At 39.3% G+C, this 24963-nt stretch overlaps 2 protein-coding genes across 3 annotated transcripts in view; one reads left to right on the forward strand and one right to left on the reverse strand.

The window, feature by feature from the left end:
- Positions 1 to 11183, reverse strand: part of shisa9b (shisa family member 9b) — a 37617-nt gene extending 26434 nt beyond the window's left edge. For both annotated transcript variants that reach the window (XM_062049995.1, XM_062049994.1), the window contains exons 1-2: positions 10442 to 11183; positions 3811 to 3917 (exon numbers count right to left, since the gene is read on the reverse strand). In XM_062049995.1, the coding sequence (XP_061905979.1) occupies positions 3811 to 3917; positions 10442 to 10938 (604 nt within the window). In that variant the 5' untranslated portion in view covers positions 10939 to 11183. The remainder of the gene's footprint in view (positions 1 to 3810; positions 3918 to 10441) is intronic.
- The window catches only part of mrtfbb (myocardin related transcription factor Bb), a 230500-nt gene that overhangs the window by 67316 nt on the left and 138221 nt on the right, over positions 1 to 24963 (forward strand). The gene's annotated exons all lie outside the window — the stretch shown is intronic.

A 24963-nucleotide genomic window follows, 5' to 3' on the forward strand; every position in this document is an offset into this window, starting at 1 on the left:
TAGGCTATTCCATTCATTACCATACACCCAGAGTTTCCCCCATGCCATGATGGTTTGACCCTCACTAAAATGTCTGTCAAAAAGAACTGTGAAAAGAAATGCAACAATGCAATATTCAGTGTTGACAGCTAGATTTTTTGTGGACATGTTCCATAAATATTGATGTTAAAGATGTCTTTTTTTGTGAAGAAATGTTTAGAATTAAGTTCATGAATCCAGATGGATCTCTATTACAATCCCCAAAGAGGGCACTTTAAGTTGATGATTACTTCTATGTGTAGAAATCTTTATTTACAATTGAATCACTTGTTTATTTTTCAACAAGTTTTTAGTTATTTTTATATCTTTTTTTCCAAATAGTTCAAGACAGACCACTACAAATGACCAATATTTTGCGCTGTTATACAATTTAATAAATCAGAAACTGATGACATAGTGCTGTATTTGACTTCTTTATCTCTTTTTTTCAATCAAAAATGCTTTGCTCTGATTAGGGGGTACTTGAATTAAAAAAAATTTCACAGGGGGTACATCACTGAAAAAAGGTTGAGAACCACTGCATTAAAGTATGCCTTTTTCAGCTTATATGACCTAGGGCTGGGCGGTATATGGTCTGTGAATCTTTGAGCACCACACGAGTCGATTCTTGGGCGTAACAATTCGATTCAGAATCTATTATCGATTTCTATGAGTAACTACATTCCTCCATAAAATAGATGAACAGCTCCGATAAAATTCTATATTACTCAAAAGAAAACTGGTTTTGTTTCATAAAATTGAACCCAAACTTTTAATAAAGTCAAATATAAATAAGGTAGAAAGTAGACATGTCCGATAGTATCGTACTGCCGATAGTATCGTACTGCCGATAGTATCGGCCGATAAATGCTTTAAAATGTAATATCGGAAATTATCGGTATCTGTTTCAAAATTATCGGAATCGGTTTCAAAAAGTACAATTTATGACTTTTTAAATCGCCGCTGTGTACACGGACGTAGGGAGAAGTACAGAGCGCCATAAACTTTAAAGGCACTGCATTTGCGTGCCGGCCCAGTCACATAATATCTACGGCTTTTCACACACACAAGTGAATGCAATGTATACTTGGTCAACAGCCATACAGGTCACACTGAGGGTAGCCGTATAAACAACTTTAACACTGTTACAAATACGCGCCACACTGTGAAACCACACCAAACAAGAACGACAAACACATTTCGGGAGAACATCCGCACCGTAACACAACATACATACAACAGAACAAATACCCAGAACCCCTTGCAGCACTAGCTCTTCCGGGACGCTACAATATACACCCCCCGCCCCCCAAACCCCGCCCACCTCAACCTCCTCATGCTCTCTTAGGGAGAGCATGTCCCAAATTCCAAGCTGCTGTTTTGAGGCAAGTTAAAAAAAAATAATGCACTCAGTGTTTCCCATAAACTGCCAAGATACCTGTGGCGGTGGGGGCGTGGTCACCATGACATAATCGAGTAATTTGCATAATTTACTACAATGATATGATTTTCTCTAAAAAGGCTCAAAAAATGTATACTTACTAATTAATAATAACAGTTTTGTTTTAAACATGCATCCATCCATCCATTTTACAATGTAATTACAACACTTTATGTACATATTTATATACAGATTTGAACAATAAGTTATTCACTGAGATATATTTATTAATTGTGGTTCTTACAAAAAATATATCTTATAAAAATATAAAAGCTAAAATGTCTCTTAAAGCTCTGCCCCTTTAATTAGTGCATACTAAATAATTTAACTTTAGCCTACTACTACAACCATATTATTTACCAGCAACATAAAGTGAAACAGAGGCAGAGGTGTCCTGCCACAGTCAGTAACAAATAAACAGAGAACAGTAGTGGTGGTAGATAGACACAGAGCTTCATCAAACATCTGACCCACTCAACAAAGAGCTCCAAAAATTTTGATCCTACACTTCTCTTTTGTAAAGTAAATCTGAACAGCCGATATGGGCATCTACATCAACTATATGATTTGCCTGAGAAGCTGGACAGGACAAAAATAAATAAAAATTTTTTTTAAAAAATAAATAAAAAAAAAAAACATTTTGTGGCGGCCTTAATTCTTTCGTGGCGAATGAATGTGTGGGAAACACTGGCACTTTTTGATGTCAATAATAAATATGGCAGTGCCATGTTGGCATTTTTTTCCATAACTTGAGTTGATTTATTTTGGAAAACCTTGTTACATTGTTTAATGCATCCAGCGGGGCATCACAACAAAATTAGGCATAATAATGTGTTAATTCCACGACTGTATATATCGGTATCGGTTGATATCGGAATCGGTAATTAAGAGTTGGACCATATCGGAATATCGGATATCGGCAAAAAAGTCATTATCGGACATCTCTAGCCACAACAAATGATACACAATTTGAAAGGGTGTTTAGCTACAGGGACAATATTGTCAGCTGACACAGGTACCCTGCAATTGACAGCTTGGTGTTCCTGGCTAAAATTTTTGAGGGAACAATCGTTTTCTAAAAATGTTAGGCTAAAAACACTATTGGGGAAGGTAAATTATTTTCATGTTCTCTTAAACCAGCGATTTTGTTTTATATTTAGTTTTTTTGTGTTTTTATTAGCCGAGGATTTGAGCATAGCTTAATGTTTGTTTTAAAGAAGATTAAAGATTATACTTTAATATTCTTATTTTAAGGCTTTTTAATATTTTATGTGGATCTATCTATGTATGAAACTTTAGACATTTCCAGAAAATTACTAATTTTAAGTATTTGTTTCAATAAATCAACTTGACAGGTATATTTGGGTTTGACGTTGTCTAAATTCACTTTCTGGAAAAAATATTGCGATATATATCATATATTGATATTCAGCCAAAATATCAGTTTTGGTTAGAGATGTCCGATAATATCGGCCGGCCGATAAATGCTTTAAAATGTAATATCTGAAATTATCGGTATCGTTTTTTTTATTATCGGTATCGTTTTTTGTTTTTTTTAAATTAAATCAACATAAAAAACACAAGATACACTTACAATTAGTGCACCAACCCAAAAAAACTCCCTCCCCCATTTACACTCATTCACACAAAAGGGTTGTTTCCTTCGGTTATTAATATTGTGGTTCCTACATTATATATCAATATATATCAATACAGTCTGCAAGGGATACAGTCCGTAAGCACACATGATTGTGCGTGCTGCTGGTCCACTAATAGTACTAACCTTTAACAGTTAATTTTACTAATTTTAATTAATTACTAGTTTCTATGTAACTGATTTTACATTGTTTTACTTTCTTTTTTATTCAAGAAAATGTTTTTAATTTATGTATCTTATTTTATTTTATTAGTTTAAAAAAAAAAAAGGACCTTATCTTCACCATACCTGGTTGTCCAAATTAGGCATAATAATGTGTTAATTCCACAACTGTATATATCAGTATTGGTATCGGTTGATATCGGTATCGGTAATTAAAGAGTTGGACAATATCGGAATATCGGATATCGGCAAAAAGCCATTATCGGACATCCCTAGTTTTGGTCATATGACTTTATTTTCTTTATTTCCTCAGTTGTTGTTGTTTTTTTTAAACATTTTTGCTTATTTTTTATCAAAATTATTCCTGTTTTTGGATGTTGTACAGCAAGCAGTAGGTGAATCGCAGTTCAAAATGTACACTTCCTTTACATCATTTGTAATGTGTACTGTGCAGGAAATCAGTACGTAGCTGTACTGAGCTGAAGACTACGTACGGGAAAATACTCTTACACCCTTAACTGATGACACTTACGGAAGCTGTTGATGGCCATTCTGGTTTGTATGTTCTCATAATGGAGGCCCAAGCTCATCTCATCCGTATGTTCCGAAGTGGGATGCCGAATCACTTGTGCCATAGCCCTGCAAAAAAATGTGTCATTTCAGACTTAAATCTTACTGTATCAAAGAATAAATATTTGTCATGCCAAAAGATCATCAGATGTGGCGGCGGAAACTATTCATTCACCCTTTCATCCATTTTATATACTGCTTATCTTGATTAGCGTCGCGGTTAACCCTTGTGTGGTGTTCGGGTCTGTGGGACCCGTTTTCATTTTTTATTAAAAGAAAAATGATACAATTAATTCATTTTTCAAACTGAGACTCACTGACTTTGGCTCATTTTCTGTGAAGAACATATATCAGAATACATATTTAATGACCACACACCATACACCCCCCCTACACATTTCTATTACATATAAGATGTCCGGGGCTAATTGAAGTGTGGAAATTGATGTTCTGTGTACCCACACACACACACACACACACACACACACACACACACACACACACACACACACACACACACACACACACACACACACACACACACACACACACACACACACACACACACACAAGGCAAGCCTAGACAGGAGGAGGACAGAGTGTAGGTACACGGAACATCAGAGGGTCAAAATGTGCGAGAAAATGAGAGCAGACAGTGTTGACAAACAATGTTGTGGTTGGGGTGGGGCGGGGTTGGGGGCGTGGTTAAGAGGGGAATATATTTAAGCTAGAATTCACCAACTCAAGTATTTCATATATATATATATATATATATATATATATATATATATATATATATATATATATATATATATATATATATATATATGTGTGTGTGTGTATATATATATATATATATATATATATATATATATATATATATGTGTATATATATATATATGTATATATATATATGTATATATATATATATATATATATATATATATATATATATATATATATATATATATATATATGAAATACTTGACTTTCAGTGAATTCTAGCTATATATATATATATATATATATATATATATATATATATATATATATATATATATATATATATATATATATATATATATATATATATATATATTTATTTTATTATACATATAAATAAAATAAATACTTGAATTTCAGTATTCTGGAGGCTATCCAGTAGATGGCAGTATTGTCCTGTTTAAGAGTGTCACAACATTGCTGTTTACGGCAGACGAACTGCTTTACGGTAGACGAACTGCTTTACGGTAGACTAAACGTGACTGCTGTTGTTGTGTGTTGTTACCGTGCTGGGAGGACGTTAATGAAACTGCCTAACAATAAACCCACATAAGAAACCAAGAACTCGCCCTCGATCATTCTACAGTTATGACGTCATTGGGCAGGCAAGCTGTTTATATTGTGGGATAGCGGACGTGAGAACAGCCTGTCCCCACTCAGGTCCGCATTGAGCTGGAGGGGGCGTGGCCTCCAGCTCCGGCTGAATACCGGGAGTTTGTCGGGAGAAAATTTCTGCCGGGAGGTTATTGCCAACCCTCCCGGTAAAAACGGGAGGGTTGGCAAGTATGGTATTAGAGATGTCCGATAATGGCTTTTTTGCCGATATCCGATATTCCGATATTGTCCAACTCTTTAATTACCGATTCCGATATCAACCGATACCGATATATACAGTCGTGGAATTAAAACATTAGTATGCCTAATTTTGTTGTGATGCCCCCGCTGGATGCATTAAACGATGTAACAAGGTTTTCCAAAATAAATCAACTGAAGTTATGGAAAAAAATGCCAACATGGCACTGCCATATTTATTATTGAAGTCACAAAGTGCATTATTTTTTTTAACATGCCTCAAAACAGCAGCTTGGAATTTGGGACATGCTCTCCCTGAGAGAGGTTGAGGTGGGCGGGGTTGGTGGGGGGAGGGTAGGGGTTAGCGGGGGATGTATATTGTAGCGTCCCGGAAGAGTTAGTGCTGCAAGGGGTCCTGGGTATTTGTTCTGTTGTGTTTATGTTGTGTTACTGTGCGGATGTTCTCCCGAAATGTGTTTGTCATTCTTGTTTGGTGTGGGTTCACAGTGTGGCGCATATTTGTAACAGTGTTAAAGTTGTTTATACGGCAACCATCAGTGTGACCTGTATGGCTGTTGACCAAGTGTGCGTGGCATTCACTTGTGTGTGTGAAAAGCCGTAGATATTATGTGATTGGGCCGGCACGCAAAGGCAGTGCCTTTAAGGTTTATTGGCGCTCTGTACTTCTCCCTATGTCCGTGTCAGCGGCGTTTTAAAAAGTCATACATTTTACTTTTTGAAACAGATACCGATAATTTCCGATATTACATTTTAAAGCATTTATCGGCCGATAATATCGGCAGTCCGATATTTTCGGACATCTCTAATTAGTATCAGATCTTTTCGGACATAGGAATATGGAATGGCGACTATATTATTATTGTATAAACTGGCTCAGCCTAATTTATAACCCTGGTATAAAAGGCTATTTATTGGATACAATCTAATAACCCTGACTACAGCGCCACCTGTGGCTTTGACATGCACCTGATAGCTCCTAATGTATTTTGAAGATTTACTTTTTTTTTTAATATACTGTACAAAAAGAGTAATACCCTTCACCATCAATACAATATGTACATATCATCCTGAGAACCACTGTCCCCTGCAGTGGACACAGGTTCCAAGGAAGAATATATCTTATTGATTGTCACGTGTTAGATTTGACTCCATCACGGTGTATTAACCTGAAAGCCTGCGTCCTCTGTGTTTTGCATAACCGAGCTATTTGTCAAAACTTAAATCATTGTCTGCGGCTCACAGAAGCAAAGAGACATTGTTATCAGTCACCTTGAAACACTCTCCATGAAACCTGATAGTCAGGTTACAAATCTAGTGGTCATAATGAAGTCAGACTTGAACTTTCACAGCCACATCAAGGCCTTGTTCACACTGCAGGTCAATTCCGATTTATTTGCCCATATTCGACCTGTATCCAATTTGTTTATGTCAATGTGAATTTTTCATATCCGACAGGCCTCTTTCGTATGTGGAAATAAATATGATATGTGTTTGTCCTGCGATGAGGTGGCGACTTGTCCAGGGTGTACCCCGCTGAGAGAGCATGAGAAGGTTGAGGTGGGCGGGGTATTGTATATTGTAGCGTCCCGGAAGAGTTAGTGCTGCAAGGGGTTCTGGGTATTTGTTCTGTTGTGTTTATGTTGAGTTACGGTGCGGATGTTCTCCCGAAATGTGTTTGTCATTCTTGTTTGGTGTGGGTTCACAGTGTGGCGCATATTTGTAACAGTGTTAAAGTTGTTTATACGGCCACCCTCAGTGTGACCTGTATGGCTGTTGACCAAGTATGCATTGCATTCACTTTAAGGTTTATTGGCGCTCTGTACTTCTCCCTAAGTCCGTGTACCACTCCGTACAGCGGCGTTTTAAAAAGTGTTTCAATGTTCTCTATATCCAACATTATGTATCAATCTAATTGATCTTTTTTGTAATACGGTTAACGAATGTAGCGCCGATTCCGATATCAACCGATACCGATATATACAGTCGTGGAATTAACACATTATTATGCCTAATTTTGTTGTGATGCCCCGCTGGATGCATTAAACAATGTAACAAGGTTTTCCAAAATAAATCAACTCAAGTTATGGAAAAAATGCCAACATGGCACTGCCATATTTATTATTGAAGTCACAAAGTGCATTATTTTTTTAAACATGCCTCAAAACAGCAGCTTGGAATTTAGGACATGCTCTCCCTGAGAGAGCATGAGGAGGTTGAGGTGGGCGGGGTTGGGGGGGCGGGGTTGAGGTGGGATAGCGTATATTGTAGCGTCCCGGAAGAGTTAGTGCTGCAAGGGGTTCTGGGTATTTGTTCTGTTGTGTTTATGTTGAGTTACGGTGCGGATGTTCTCCTGAAATGTGTTTCTCATTCTTGTTTGGTGTGGGTTCACAGTGTGGCGTATATTTGTAACAGTGTTAAAGTTGTTCATGCGGCTACCCTCAGTGTGACCTGTATGGCTGTTGACAAAGTATGCTTTGCATTCACTTGTGTGTGTGAAAAGCTGTAGATATTATGTGATTGGGCCGGCACGCTATGGCAGTGGTTCTTAACCTTGTTGGAGGTACCGAACCCTACCAGTTTCATATGCGCATTCACCGAACCCTTCTTTAGTGAAAAATAAAATGTTTTTTTTTTTCAAATTCAAGACAAAGTTATATGTTTTTGGTAACACTTTAGTATGGGGAACATATTCTAAGTAACAAAAACTTATCGAAGAGTTATTTGGACACTAGGGGGACATATTCTAAGTAATAAAGACTTAATTTAGAGTTATTTGGTTAGGGTTAGGGTCAGGGTTAGAGGGTTAGTGTTATAATAAGGCCATGCCGAATAAGGCATTAATAATAACTAGTTAAGAGCCAATATGTTACTAATTTGCATGTTAATAAGCAACTAATTAATGTTGAATATGTTCCCCATACTAAAGAGTTACCATGCATAAAATGAAGCGTGCATGAACATCACCTTGTTCAAACAACAAAACCAACACAGTGCATAAACTCACAACAAATTACACACCTGCAAATCAGTCTGACTTCTGCTGTTGCCGTATTCGTAATACGCCGATAGGGAGAAGTTTGTATTTACACGATGAGCCGGGTGTGTTTTGACCTCCGCCGAACCCCTGAGGCCGACTCACCGAACCCCTGAGGCCGACTCACCGACCCCCTAGGGTTCGATTGAACCCAGGTTAAGAACCACTGCTTTAAGGTTTATTGGTGCTCTGTACTCCTCCCTACTTCCGTGTACACAGCGGGCCCACTGAAAGCCACTACTACCGACCACGCAGTCTGATAGTTTATATATCAATGATGAAATCTTAACATTGCAACACTTGCCAATACGGCCAGGTTAGATTAGTAAAGTGCAATTTTAAATTTCCCGCGAAATATTCTGCTGAAAACGTCTCGGTATGATGACGTTTGCGCGTGACGTCACGGATTGTGCGGACATATTGGGACAGCATTGTGGCCAGCTATTAAGTCGTCTGTTTTCATCGCAAAATTCCACAGTATTCTGGACATCTGTGTTGGTGAATCTTTTGCAATTTCAGAGCCTTTTCCGTTGCCGCCCCTAAGCTCTGGAACAGCCTTCCCCTCCACATTAGGTCAGCCCAGAGCCTGGGGGTCTTCAAAAGCCTCCTTAAGACCTACCTCTTCTCGCTGGCCTTTGACCCGAGCTGAGTCCGCCCACTAGGCCACCATTTCTAGTCCCTCCCACCCCTTCGCTTTAGTTGTATTTTTTCAATTTGTCGCACTTTTATTATTATTATTTTTATTCTGCAAATTTTTTAAAACTTTTTATTCGACCCCTTTTACCGTACTGCATTTGCACTATCTTGTTTAGCACATTCATTGTTTATGTTCTTTGTTTGTTTTTTGTTTTGCTTAGTTTTTTTTTTTTTTTTTGCTCCATGCTTTTTTAACCTGTAAAGCACTTTGGTTCAATCTAAAAGTTGTTGAAAACGTGCTATATAAATAAAGTTGACTTGACTTGACTTGACAATTTGTTTAATGAACAATGAAGACAGCAAAGAAGAAAGCTGTAGGTGGGATCGGTGTATTAGCGGCGGGCTGCAGCAACACAACCAGGAGGACTTTGAGTTGGATAGCAGACGAGCTACCGTGAGTACGCAGCTTTGGCTTCCAAACATTTGATCGCTTGCCCGTACGTGCGTGCCGCTATGTGCATGTCACGTACGTAACTTTGGGGAAATATATGTGCTGTATGAACTTTACGGAGGTGAACGGTACTTTGGGCTGTGGGTTTGAGTGTGTTGTGCGGGTGTTTGAGTTGTATTGGTGGGTTATATGGACGGGAGGGTGGAGGTGTTTGTTAAGCGGGATTAATTTGTGGCATATTAAATATAAGCCTGGTTGTGTTGTGGCTATGTCTTGTGTTTATTTACTGTTTTAGTCATTCCCAGCTGAATATCAGGTCCCACCCGCCTCTCACAGCATCTTCCCTATCTGAATCTCCTCCACTGCCCTTTAATCCTTCACTCTCACTTTCCTCATCCACAAATCTTTTCATCCTCGCTCAAATTAATGGGGTAATCGTCGCTTTCTCGGTCCGAATCGCTCTCGCTGCTGGTGGCCATGATTGTAAACAATGTGCAGATGTGAGGCGCTCCACAACCTGTGACGTCACGCTACTTCCGGTACAGGCAAAGCTTTTTTTATCAGCGACCAAAAGTTGCGAACTTTATCGTCGATGTTCTCTACTAAATCCTTTCAGTAAAAATATGGCAATATCGCGAAATGATCAAGTATGACACATAGAATGGACCTGCTATCCCCGTTTAAATAAGAAAATTTCATTTCAGTAGGCCTTTAAAAAGTCATAAATTTTACTTTTTGAAACCGATACCGATAATTTCCGATACAAAATTTTAAAGCATTTATCGGCCGATAATATGGGCAGTTCGATATTATGGGACATCTCTAGTACACACACATATAGTATTGTGTACAAACCACAAGCGTCCACGTGCCTACCTGGACATGTTCTCTCTGTTTGGACGCTGCGTCTTCTCCAGCCCCAGCTTGGTGAAGATGCCGATCAGAGCCATGATGGCCACCAGCCCGCAGATGACATAAACGATGAGGTTGTTCTTGTCCTTGACGTTGTCCGTCGCCACGTCCACTTTGGACGGCGGCCTGCCGGTCATCATCCACGGTGGCGTGTCGTAGTTCTTGCAGGTGGTCTGGTCCAGGCGGGAGCTGCGGAAGGCGCAGCAGAAGCGGAACCCGCAGGTGCCGCAGCAGTACAGGTAGTTGCCCGTCTGGCACACGAACGGCGGGTCCCACTGGCCCATGACGTCGTAGTAGCCGCTGCACTTGTCCTCCATGTGCGGGCTCTCTGTGGCGCTGCTCGTCGTGGCTCCCGTCGACTCGTTGTATCCGTTTACCAGCAGCAGCTCGTCTGGGGGTTCGCCTGCCGCGCTCACTTTGGCGAGGAAATAAGCCAGCAGCAGCAACTCAGTGGCGTGCATCTTTTCTCCCTTTTTATTCTTAACCGCCACGTGTAGACGAGCTCACATCCTCCGCGGAGACGAGGCAGGGCAGTGCGTAAAAGTGCGCGCCAACTTCCCTCGGAGCCAAGCACCGCGCGCACTCGTACTTCTCTCAAGGCGCAGCAATGGCAGCTGCCACCTTGTAGCCCCCTGCACCCTGCAGAAGTGAAGCCAGGAGGAGAGGGTGGTGCTGTTGGTTGTCAGCCTCCTCCAGGCTGCTTCTCTCCAGCAGTCACAGGCAGCAAATAATAGAAAGTTGAGTGAGGGAGGATGGAGAGGAGAAAACCAATGGTGTGTGTGTGTGTGTGTGTGTGTGTGTGTGTGTGTGTGTGTGTGTGTGTGTGTGTGTGTGTGTGTGTGTGTGTGTGTGTGTGTGTGCGTGTGTGTGTGTGCGCGTGTGTGTTTGTGTGTGTCTTACTTCCATCAGCTTCAAAAACATCTTATAATTCTTTTTTTTTTTTTTTTTTTTTTTAATTTATTTTTTTTTTTACTTATTTTTTTTTATAATGTCCTGCCCAGCTTCTCGGGCAAATCATATAGCAGATGTAGATGCCCATATCGGCTGTTCAGATTTACTTTACAAAAGAGAAGTGTAGGATACTTCTCTTGTTGCCTTACTTGTATTTTGACTTTATTAAATGTATTTATATTATCATTTGGTGCAGCCGGGCCGGAGCAGGAGGGGATAGAAAGAGAGAAAAAGGAAGACAGAGGGGGGAATTGTGGGGACAAGAGGGGGATTAGACAGAGAGACAACAACAGCAAACACAACAACAACAACAACAACAGAGCAACATCAGCAAATACGACATGTACCAATATGATGGTAAAAGTAATAGCAAATAAGCAGTTAGCGAAAATTTAAAAAAAAAAAATACAGAAATGACAATGAGCATTATTACACTAAAAATGGAGCAATATGAATACCAATAGAAATAGTGCTATTGATAATAAACAATACCAGTACTTTACCTTTATTATCAACAATACAATTGTTCAAATGCAACAATACATATACGTAATGATAACTTGAGATACGAAAGAATGCAGAAAAATGGAGGGGAAGAAAGAGAAGCAACCTTAACCTTGTAGATTGTTATAGTAACAATAGGTTAAGCTTTGTCAGTGTGCCATGTGTTATACCCAGTTTACCCTAGGGCAACAACATCTTATAATTCAAGTAATGCAGCGGTATGACCATTTGCACATTTAATATGATCGCTGAATCTTAGAACATACCCTTCTAAAAAAATATTGTCACTAAATCGTATTGGCAACCCACGCATGTGATTTTTCCGTCTAAAGTCGGAATTCCGTCTTTTTTAATCTCGGGGAAAAAAAAATAATTATCTCCCGTTTTTCCGTTTTTTTTCCCGACCCTAAATCAAGATTCGAGACGTAGTTTATATTACGCCGTAGTTGATTGGTCGATATGTTCCTCGTGACCAATCAGGACATCTGTTATGAATGATGACGTTAATAACGTCATCATTCATAATGGTTACTACGGCCATTTTCCATATGTAAACAATGCCGGTTCTCGAGAAAAAGGACGCTTTACGAGTAAAAGAAATTGATAAACATGTCAAAAATAAGTTTCGATGGGACTGGATGGAAAGGGAAATCACTGATACTGTTGGGAAGAAGAAAGTTATGACTTTGTTCGGTGATTTTATTCGGAAAATCGATCGTCCCGGAAAGGTTTTGTACACGTGGTGTCATGATAATATTGACTATGGATCACGAGGTTTCAAGGCTTTGGAAGTACATGCGAAACGCCAAAAACATATGAAACAACTTGAAGCAAGGAAAACAAACTTTTCACTAGCTGGTACTTTTGGATGTCAACCGAAAGTGAGCAAACCTTACGGACTTCATCCTTTGTTTACATCGACAACTGCCGTAGACATGGAGAGGAAAGATCCACCCACTTCAGTTGCAGACAGGGTTGTTAATAATGAGGTAAGCTAAAAAATATTTGCTTGCGAAATACGCATGTTTGTTTTAAATACTAACCAATTATTGCTTAGCGAAATATAAATGGGTTTTTCTAAAAATAAAAAGCCATGTGAAAATATATTATGAAATTACAGAAATTCAAAGAGTCGCATTATTGATTCCAGTTAACAATTTATTTGAAATCAATTTGCATATAATACTATTTTGTAATATTATGTTCTTTTGTAGTCTGTTGAAACTATTGTCAGTGGTGTAACAATCTTGAAGGTAAATATTTTCACACTTGTTTCATGCAATATGTCAGTGTCCTCACATTATTATTATTTCCTATTTTCAAATATGAGTAAACAATACTAAACATGTTTAATTATTTTCATAAATGTATATCCTATTTTGGCGAAAAGAATGAAATGTTTACATTACATGAACTGAAGTAATGTGGTAATACTGTAAATAATAACACTGATCAATGTGACACCTGGGGATGTGAAATGAACACAAGATGTAAATATTAGTGACTAAATACTGTTGGGACTGAACCATATACAGTGATTCATTAGGATAATTGGGTTATGTATGTTCTATTAATGATGTTTTCATGTCTTTAAACACTAAAATATTTTCTTCAAATGGTGCTGTCTTTGTTAATTTTAGCATGTTAAATTGGTGAAAAACCAGGAGCTTCGGGGGGCGTTGCCCCTCTTGCCCCCCCCCCTCCCCCCTGGACCTGGCTGGGGGCAGTTGTTACCCAGACCCCCGGAAATTTTTTCAGTCTTTTTCATTGTGGTCAAATCACATGCCTGCAACCACAAATTCTGAATTGAATCGTTAAAACCAATCATTACACCCCTACTTATTTAGTTAGTTTAGGACACTGCTATTCAACTGGTGGCCCGAGGGCAAAATCTGGCCTGGGAATGACACCATACTGAGTTCAAATGTGGCTCCAAAAACAATTTAGTTGCATATACCTGCCTTAGGATTTTTTTTTAGGCTTAATTTAGATTTTTCACAAGTTGTGGCAAAAGAAATGCAACATTTTTCAACTTGTTTTTTTCAATAGCTTGAGATTTTCCGATTTTTTTTTTAAAAGGGACCTATGAAGATTGTAAACTACTAGACATTTAAAGGCCTACTGAAATGATTTTTTTTTATTTAAACGGGGATAGCAGATCCATTCTATGCGTCATACTTGATCACTTCGCGATATTGCCATATTTTTGCTGAAAGGATTTAGTATAGAACGACGACGATAAAGTTCGCAACTTTTGGTCGCTGATAAAAAAAAAAAGCCTTGCCTATTCCGGAAGTAGCGTGACATCACAGGAGGAAGGTTTCCTCACAATTCCCCGTTGTTTACAATGGAGCGAGAGAGATTCGGACCGAGAAAGCGACGATTACCCCATTAATTTGAGCGAGGATGAAAGATTCGTGGATGAGGAACGTTAGAGTGAAGGACTAGAGAGGCAGTGCAGGGTGTATCTTTTTTCGCTCTGACCGTAACTTAGGTACAAGGTCTCATTGGATTCCACACACTCTCCTTTTTCTATTGTGGATCACGGATTTGTATTTTAAACCACCTCGGATACTATATCCTCTTGAAAATGAGAGTCGAGAACGCGAAATGGACATTCACAGTGACTTTTATCTCCACGACAATACATCGGCGAAGCTCTTTAGCTACTGAGCTAACGTGATAGCATCTGGCTCAAATGCAGATAGAAACAAAATAAATAAATCCCTGACTGGAAGGATAGACAGTGCAACAAATCCAGTCGTGAAATTTCCTCGCTCCTAAATATTCCAAAGTCACCTTTATTATAAGTAAAGTGAAGAGTTTGGGAACAACAGCAACTCAGCCACCAAGTGGTAGGCCACAGAAACTGACAAGAGAGGGGTCAGCGGAAGCTGAAGCACATAATGCAAAGACTTTCTGCACAGTCAATTGCTACAGAGCTCCAAACTTCGTACAGTACGCAGAGAGCTTCATGGAATGGGTTTCCATGGCCGAACAGCTGCATCTAAGCCATACATCACCAAGTCCAATGCAAAGCGTGGGATGCAGAGGTGTAAAGCACGTCGCCACCGGACTCTAGAGCAGTGGAGACGCCTTCTCTGGAGTGATGAATCACACTTTTCCATCTGGCAATCTGATGGACCAGTCTGGGTTTGGAGGTTGCCAGGAGAACGCTACATTTCGGACTGCATTGTGCTGAGTGTGAAATTTGGTGGAGGAGGAATTATGGTGTGGGGTTGGTTTTTCAGGAGTTGGGCTTGGCCCCTGAGTTGCAGTGAAAGGAACTTTGAATGCTCCAGGATACCAAAACATTTTGGACAATTCCATGGGATGGCACTTCAAGTTCATATGTAAGTAAAGGCAGGTGGCCAAATACTTTTGGCAATATAGTGTATGTGGACTGTAAATATGCACGTGGCATTGATTGGCTGCTTAAGTAAACGCATGTAAACTGCATCTTATCATTGGCAGCAGCGCAGTTGTCATCGCTGGTTGTATTAAAGGCCTACTGAAACCCACTACTACCGACCACGCAGTCTGATAGTTTATATATCAATGATGAAATCTTAACATTATAACACATGCCAATACGGCCGGGTTAACTTATAAAGTGACATTTTAAATTTTCCGCTAAACTTCCGGTTCGAAACGCCTCTGAGGATGACGTATGCGCGTGACGTAGCCCGGGGAACACGGGTATGCCTTCCACATTGAAGCCAATACGAAAAAGCTCTGTTTTCATTTCATAATTCCACAGTATTCTGGACATCTGTGTTCGTGAATCTGTTGCAATCATGTTCATTGCATTATGGAGAAGGAAGCTGAGCAAGCAAAGGAGAAAGTTCTCGGTGCGAAATGGACGTATTTTTCGAACGTAGTCAGCCACAACAGTACACAGCCGGCGCTTCTTTGTTTACATTCCCGAAAGATGCAGTCAAGATGGAAGAACTCGGATAACAGAGACTCTAACCAGGAGGACTTTTGACTTCGATACACAGACGCCTGTAGAGAACTGGGACAACACAGACTCTTACCAGGATTACTTTGATTTGGATGACAAAGACGCAGACGTGCTACTGTGAGTATGCAGCTTTGGCTTCTAAACATTTGATCGCTTGACCGTATGTGCGCAACTTTTTTTTGCGTATGTACGTAACTTTTTAAAAATATATAAGCTTTATGAACCTTGGGTTAGGTGAACGGTCTTTTGGGCTGAGTGATTGTGTGTGTTGATCAGGTGTTTGAATTGTATTGGCGTGTTCTATGGAGCTAGGAGCTAGCATAGGAGCTAGGAGCTAGCATAACACGTACCGTACCGTACGTGCGCGTCACGTACGTAACTTTTTGAAAATATATAAGCTTTATGAACCTTGGGTTAGGTGAACGGTCTTTTGGGCTGAGTGATTGTGTGTGTTGATCAGGTGTTTGAATTGTATTGGCGTGTTCTATGGAGCTAGGAGCTAGCAGAGGAGCTAGGAGCTAGCATAACAAACACGCAGGTGTTTTTATGCAGGATTAATTTGTGGCATGTTAAATATAAGCCTGGTTGTGTTGTGGCTAATAGAGTATATATATGTCTTGTGTTTATTTACTGTTGTAGTCATTCCCAGCTGAATATCAGGTCACCCCCGGCTCTCACAGCATCTTCCCTATCTGAATAGCTTCAACTCCCCACTAGTCCTTCACTTGCACTTTACTCATCCACAAATCTTTCATCCTCGCTCAAATTAATGGGGAAATTGTCGCTTTCTCGGTCCGAATCTCTCTCACTTCATGCGGCCATCATTGTAAACAATAGGGAACTTTGCGTATATGTTCAACTGACTACGTCACGCTACTTCCGGTAGGGGCAAGCCTTTTTTTTATCAGATACCAAAAGTTGCAATCTTTATCGTCGTTGTTCTATACTAAATCCTTTCAGCAAAAATATGGCAATATCGCGAAATGATCAAGAATGACACATAGAATAGATCTGCTATCCCCGTTTGAATAAAAAAAATTCATTTCAGTAGGCCTTTAAACTCATTACGTTGGATTGCAAACTGGTACATAGTTCATGTGTTTCATTTTTTACAGTTCAAGTTGAATTTCATTTCATGCGCAGTTTAAGATTTACTGTGAGCGCTTGACAGAACACAGCGTTCAGAAGCATCCAAAACTGCGTACACGCTCACTTTCAAAATGCATAAATCGTATAATTTGATTCTTTGGCATCGTTTAACACAAGTATCCATCATTGTGACAACATTTGAAAGTCAGGAAAGACAAACATCATAAGTCACTTTTAATTGTAGCGTTTTTAAAGTGTTTTGTATTAAAAAGTAGTGGATTTCAACGACAACAACACTAACATCGACTCCCTTATTGCCTGCTTTGTGCTCTGTCATTCACCAGTTGCAGACATTCTCTGTGTATGTTTTGCATTTGAATAGCAAAATACGGCAACTTTTGTTTGTTTCAACTAGGGTTGTCCCGATACCAATATTTTAGTACCGGTACCAAAATGTATTTCGATACTTTTCGATACTTTTCTAAATAAAGGGGACCACAAAAAATGGCATTATTGGCTTTATTTAAAAAAAAATCTTAGGGTACATTAAACATATGTTTCTTATTGCAATGGAAGAACAATTGTGTCCTTAAATAAAATAGTGAACATACTAGACAACTTGTCTTTTATTAGTAAGTAAGCAAACAGAGGCTCCGAATTTGTCTGCTGGCGTGTGCAGTAACATATTGTGTCATTTATCATTCTATTTTGTCAAAATTATGAGGGACAAGCTGTAAAAAATTATTATTAATCCACTTGTTCATTTACTGTTAATATCTGCTTATTTTCCATTTTAACATGTTCTATCTACACTTCTGTTAAAATGTAATAATCACTTATTCTTCTGTTGTTTGGATACTTTACATTAGCTTTGGATGATACCACAAATTTAGGCATTGGTCCGATACCAAGTGAATTGTGAATTATATTTATATAGCGCTTTTTCTCTAGTGACTCAAAGCGCTTTACATAGTGAAACCCAATATCTAAGTTACATTTTAAAGCAGTGTGGGTGGCACTGGTGGGAGCAGGTGGGTAAAGTGTCTTGCCCAAGGACACAACGGTAGTGACTAGGATGGCAGAAGCGGGAATCGAACCTGGAACCCTCAAGTTGCTGGCACGGCCACTCTACCAACCCAGCTATACCGCTCCCAAGTAGTAGTTACAGGATCATACATTGATCATATTCAAAGTCCTCATGTGTCCAGGGACGTATTTACTGAGTTTATAAACATAATATGAATTTTTTAAAAAGGAAAAAAGATTTTGTAACGATAAAAAATATCGATGTTATCATAGTAGTATCGAGTAGACACGCTATTGTACCTGGTATCATTACAGTGGATGTAAACTTACTCAATTTGTTGCCATGGAGGCGAGGATTAGTGATTTAAAAGTAGCTAAAACACTGCCGACTGCAGATGGATGTTCGCTGCTAGCTAGCTAGCCATGTCTTAAAGCACCTCTTCCCTGAGGGTTAGAGATGTCCGATAATATCGGGCTGCTGATATTATCGGCCGATAAATGCTTTAAAATGTAATATCGGAAATTATCGGCTTCAAAAAGTAAAATGTATGACTTTTTAAAACGCCGCTGTGTACACGGACATAGGGAGAAGTACAGAGCGCCAATAAACCTTAAAGGCACTGCCTTTGCGTGCCGGCCCAGTCACATAATATCTACGTCTTTTCACACACACAAGTGAATGCAAAGCGTACTTGGTCAACAGCCATACAGGTCACACTGAGGGTAGCCGTATAAACAACTTTAACACTGTTACAAATATGCGCCACACTGTGAACCCACACCAAACAAGAATGACAAACACATTTCAGGAGAACATCCGCACCGTAACACAACATAAACACAACAGAACAAATACCCAGAACCCCTTGCAGCACTAACTCTTCCGGGACGCTACAACATACACCTCACGCCCCCCTACCTGAACCCCGCCCACCTCAACCTCCTCATGCTCTCTCAGGGAGAGCATGTCCCAAATTCCAAGCTGCTGTTTTGAGGCATGTTAAAAAAAATCATGCTCTTTGTGACTTCAATAATAAATATGGCAGTGCCATGTTGGCATTTTTTTCCATAACTTGAGTTGATTTATTTTGGAAAACCTTGTTACATTGTTTAATGCATCCAGCGGGGCATCACAACAAAATTAGGCACAATAATGTGTTAATTCCACGACTGTATATATCGGTATCGGTTGATATCGGAATCGGTAATTAAGAGTTGGACTATATCGGAATATCGGATATCGGCAAAAAAGCCATTATCGGACATCTCTAGTGAAAACCCTTTGCGATGCAACTAAATGGGAAGTGTCTCCAAACTTTTGACTGGTACTTTGCCTCAGGAATTTACCCCTGTGAGTGACCGGGTGTTGTGCTCCAGTAGCCGCGACCCTGAACAGGATGAGCTATAGAAAAATGGAGGGCTGTACCTAAGTATTACTGTTATTGTTGTTGCTACTCGGAAGGACAGTAAACATGCTGCTTTGTTATACAATTTATACAAAGTGCCTTTTCAAATAAAGTGTTCAAGTTCAAGTTTATTATTCTTCGGTCAATCGTCAACAAAATAAACAAACAATTGTACATTCTTAAATTGAAAATGAAAATGTTGCAGACCGAAAGGGTTTAGGCTGAAGTTGAACACTTATTGCGCCTAACCCTATAAACAATGTCAAGTACAAAATAAACTTCCGAAAATTATTGAATGTCCATTGTACAACATATTATAAATACACATTATACATAACATAAACACAGTTCAATTATATACACAGTAAAGGCATGTGAAATATCCTTGTAGACATGTTAAACCTTTGTACCAATTCATATACTATATACAAACAATTGTACTTCCATTATTATTTATAACCCACATTTAGTATTTGAATTAACATTGATCATAGTATTAACTACTGTGTTGATTCTAGAGTGATATATTTTTTCAAGACATTGGTCTTAAAGTGTTTTTTAAATGTGTGAATAGAACTGGAACATTTTAAGGAATAATCCAAGCTGTTCCACAGTTGAACCCCCCTGAGAGAAACACATCTACTTTTTAAGCTTGTTCTTATCTTAGCTTTCTGGAAGACAGCTGAACCTCTGAGGTCATAGGGATTCCCTCTGGGTTTAAACCTCTCCTGTAGACACCCAGGCAGCATGTGGTTATGAGCTTTGTACGTCACAATAGCAGTGTTGAGGTCAACAAGATCGTGCAGTTTTAATGTTTTTAATTTAATAAACAGAGCATTGGTATGGTCATGATAATCTGCATAATTTACAATTCTAATCGCTTTCTTTTGAAGTAAGAATATAGATTTAATGTTTGTTTTGTAATTGTTACCCCAGATTTCGACACAATAATTAAGATAAGGGAGTACAAAAGAATTATATAACATGATAAGAGCCTTTTGATTTACGGAGTTTTTTATTTTATTTAACATAGCAATATTTTTTGCCATCTTTGTCTTAAGTATATTTATGTGCAGTTTCCAATTTAATTTATCATCTATATGGATTCCCAAAAATTTTGTTGAATACACCCTTTCTATCTCCATATCATCAATTCTTATATGACACTGTTATTTTTCCTATTTCCAAAAATTAAATATTTTGTTTTATTTAGGTTGATTGATAGTTTATTGGCATCAAACCATTGCTTTAGTATGTGGAGTTCACTCTCTACAGTCCCTAAGAGATGGCCAAGGTCTTGCCCAGAACAGTACAGACTTGTATCATCAGCAAAGAGAATACAGTTGAGTTTTTTAAAGATTTTACAGATATCATTAATGTACAATAAAAACAATTTTGGTCCCAATACAGAACCTTGGGGTACTCCATGTGTTATAATCTTTTTATCTGAATCTACATTATTCATATGCACGTACTGTTCTCTGCCACCAAGATAACTTTTCAACCAATCATGAGCAAGACCTCTAAAACCATACCTCTGCATTTTGTTTAAAAGCAATGTATGATCGATGGTGTCAAAGGCCTTGCTCAGGTCAATAAAAACGCCAACAACAAACTCCCTCTTATCAATTAGCAATAAAGTGTTGCCATTCAGTAAGTCCTCAGTTGCTATCATTGAACAGACAACATGTCACATCCCTTAGCTGTTCCCGTGTGATCTTGTAGAAGAAACGTGTTTTGACACCAACGCATCTGTAAAGTCAAGGACCAAAAAAAACCTACCGATAGTCAGCAATTTATTTTTAGAAAACACTTTTCATCCAAACTTCTGATCAGTGAAAGGATGCTTTTCCATCCGCCGCTTGAGAAATCTCACTTCTTTTGGTTGAGGTTTGATGTTGATTCATCTTAGCGGTGGGAGGCTACTTTTATTTACAATTGGCCACCAGGGGAGTTTTGGCTTGTTTCATCTTGTACGACGCCTATAAATAGTTAGCCTCGCCAGTCCCTGAGGGAGGACATTTTCGGGGTTGCTTTCAAGTGCAAGCATCGCTAAGGAGGTCCGCCGCGGACGGCGACACGGTCCGGGTTACAAAATAGCAGGCGTCATAGCCTTTAACCAGCCCGCTTGTACGGTTATTGAGGGTGTTTTTTGACACCCTGTGAGTCAGTGCCGGTCATGCTGGGTACGCTTCATTCACCCTTCTCCGCAAAACAGAAACCCAATTTACCACTCTGAAATGAATTTAGTTTGCTTGATGAGCAGTCCGCCCAGGTTGTGTTTGTGCCCCTATTATCTCCACGGGGATGTTTTTAGTACTTGGTAATGAGGGTTGCAGCGGTAGGACGTTGGAGGCAAGACAGCTTTTCTAGACTTTCCTCATCAAATTAGCTGAAATCCGACACAATGCTTGGCGTCTTCGGTGTAAAGTTGCCTTTGATTGCCGTGGGTGAGGAAGGCTTCAGTTTCCCCTAACGAATCACTGGAGACCTGCCAAGTTAAAGTATAACGTGGAAGCTTACTTCAAGTAATGTGGAAAAATCCAAAATAAAATGCATGTATTGTATAGAGAAGTAGCGATTAAAGGCCTACTGAAATGACATTTTCTTATTTAAACGGGGATAGCAGATCCATTCTATGTGTCATACTTGATCATTTTGCGATATTGCCATATTTTTGCTGAAAGGATTTAGTAGAGAACATCGACGATAAAGTTCGCAACTTTTGGTCGCTGATAAAAAAAAAGCCTTGCCTGTACCGGAAGTAGCGTGACGTCGCAGGTTGAAGGGCTGCTCACATTTCCCCATTGTTTACACTGGCAGCGAGAGCGATTCGGACCGAGAAAGCGACGATTACCCCATTAATTTGAGCGAGGATGAAAGATTCGTGGATGAGGAACGTGAGAGTGAAGGACTAGAGTGCAGTGCAGGACGTATCTTTTTTCGCTCTGACCGTAACTTAGGTACGAGGGTTCATTGGATTCCACACTTTCTCCTTTTTCTATTGTGGATCACGGATTTGTATTTTTAAACCACCTCGGATACTATATCCTCTTGAAAATGAGAGTCGAGAACGCGAAATGGACATTCACAGTGACTTTTATCTCCACGACAATACATAGGTGAAGCCCTTTAGCTTTGGCGCTAACGTGATAGCATCGTGCTTAAATGCAGATAGAAACAAAAGAAATAAGCCCCTGACTGGAAGGATAGACAGAAGATCAACAATACTATTAAACTCTGCACCTGTAACCACACGGTTAATGCTGTACCGCCTGGCGAAGCCTAGCAATGCTGTTGCTAACGATGCCATTGAAGCTAACTTAGCTACGGGACCTCGACAGAGCTATGCTAAAAACATTAGCTCTCTACCTACGCCAGCCCTCATCTGCTCATCAACACCCGTGCTCACCTGCGTTCCAGCGGCGCGACGAAGGACTTCACCCGATCATCGATGCGGTCGGCAGCTAGCGTCGGATAGCGTGTCTGCTATCCAACTCAAAGTCCTCCTGGTTGTGTTGCTGCAGCCATCCGCTAATACACAGATCCCACCTACAACTTTCTTCTTTGCAGTCTCCATTGTTCATTAAACAAATTGCAAAAGATTCACCAACACAGATGTCCAGAATACTGTGGAATTTTGCGATGAAAACAGAGCTCTGTGTATTGGATGCAATGGTGTACCTATACTTCCGCTTCAACCATCGATGTCACGCATAAACGTCATCATACATAGACGTTTTCAGCCGGAAGTTTCCCGGGAAATTTAAAATTGCACTTTATAAGTTAACCCGGCCGTATTGGCATGTGTTGCAATGTTAAGATTTCATCATTGATATATAAACTATCAGACTGCGTGGTCGGTAGTAGTGGCTTTCAGTAGGCCTTTAAAGGTTTGATTGATTGATTGAGACTTTTATTAGTAGAGTGCACAGTACAGTACATATTCCGTACAATTGACCACTAAATGGTAACACCCAAATAAGTTTTTCAACTTGTTTAAGTCGGGGCCCACGTTAATCTTTTCATGGTACAAATATATACTATCATCATAATACAGTCATCACACAAGTTAATCATCAGAGTATAGACATCGAATTATTTACATTATTTACAATCCGGGATGTGGGGCGGGGCGGTTAAGTTGGGTTGCTATCAGCATTCTTCAGTCATCAACAATTATATCATCTGAGAAATTGTAACAGTGTAGGTCTGACTTGGTAGGATATATACAGCGAGCAGTGAGCTCAGAAAGCATAAGAACGAGCATATACATTTGATTATTTACAATCCGGGATGGTGTTAGTCTAGGGTTGTAGTTGCCTGGAGGTGTTCCTTTAGTGCGGGTTTGAAGGAGGATAGAGATGCACTTTCTTTTACACTTGTTGGGAGTGCATTCTTTATTGATGTGGCATAGAATGAGTTTAGACCAGACCTGGGCAAATTAAGGCCCGGGGGCCAAATGCGGCCCGTTGAGCTTTGCAATCTGGCCCGCCTGACATTCCCAAATAATTGTTTTAGATGTTTAAGATGGAAAGTGTAGCTGCCATTATGATGTGCAGTGATGTTTTCTAATGACTGAAAGACTTCAACTATACTAAGTCTTTCAATGCTTGGTTACTATGGTCATCTAATTACTTACTGTGGTCACTATGAGATACTGTATCTCAGATTGTAGGTGGGGTTTTTTTTCACTATGATTGTTGCATTTTGGTTGCGTTTCGGTTGATTGTAAAATATGTTGTCAATATTCAGTGTTTTATCATTCATAGTTAATATTGTAAATCCCACATTCTGGGTGTCTCATTCAGTAAAAAAAATTCAAATTCCATTCCGTTTTTTAAGGGGGTCTGTCATAACGTTTTCAGCTTTCAATCATTATTGTGAGGTTTTGTATTAGTGTTCCTAAAAATAGATATACCGACCCCCAGACACACTTTTTTTTTATCCAAATCTGGCCCCCCAAGTAAAATACTTGCCCAGGCCTGGTTTAGACCTTTGTTAGATCGGAATCTGGGTTTGACGTGGTTAGTGGAGCTCCCCCTGGTGTTGTGGTCATGGCGGTCAGTTACGTTACGGAAGTAGTTTGACACGTACTTCGGTATCAGGGAGGTGCAGCGGATTTTATAGACTAGGCTCAGTGCAAGTTGTTTTACTCTTATTAATGATAAACCGTGGTAAAACTCAAGACGGTTAGATTTACCATTTTGAAATAAAATGATCGTAAAACTGTGATAATTGAACATCGATAAACTCACAGACTGGTGCTACTAATTTACTGGAGATGCAAGCTTGCACGCTAATGATGTAATTATTATATTGATACATGGCAATGAAATTCCTGACGGTTGATATTATTGTTTAAAATTTGAATTATCGTAAAACCGTAATTGATTACCTCACTTAAAAAAACAAAAAACTCCCTGCGATAATGCTCATTTCTTTGAAAAGCTGCTAGTGCACTAATCGCTAGCGAGCTTAAATGCTAACATGAATACAATACACTAATTATAAACAACACCCGTTCTGCCTTTGATATTAAACAT

Source organism: Entelurus aequoreus, linkage group LG06, assembly GCF_033978785.1.
Source record: "Entelurus aequoreus isolate RoL-2023_Sb linkage group LG06, RoL_Eaeq_v1.1, whole genome shotgun sequence".
Classification (NCBI taxonomy): domain Eukaryota; kingdom Metazoa; phylum Chordata; class Actinopteri; order Syngnathiformes; family Syngnathidae; genus Entelurus; species Entelurus aequoreus.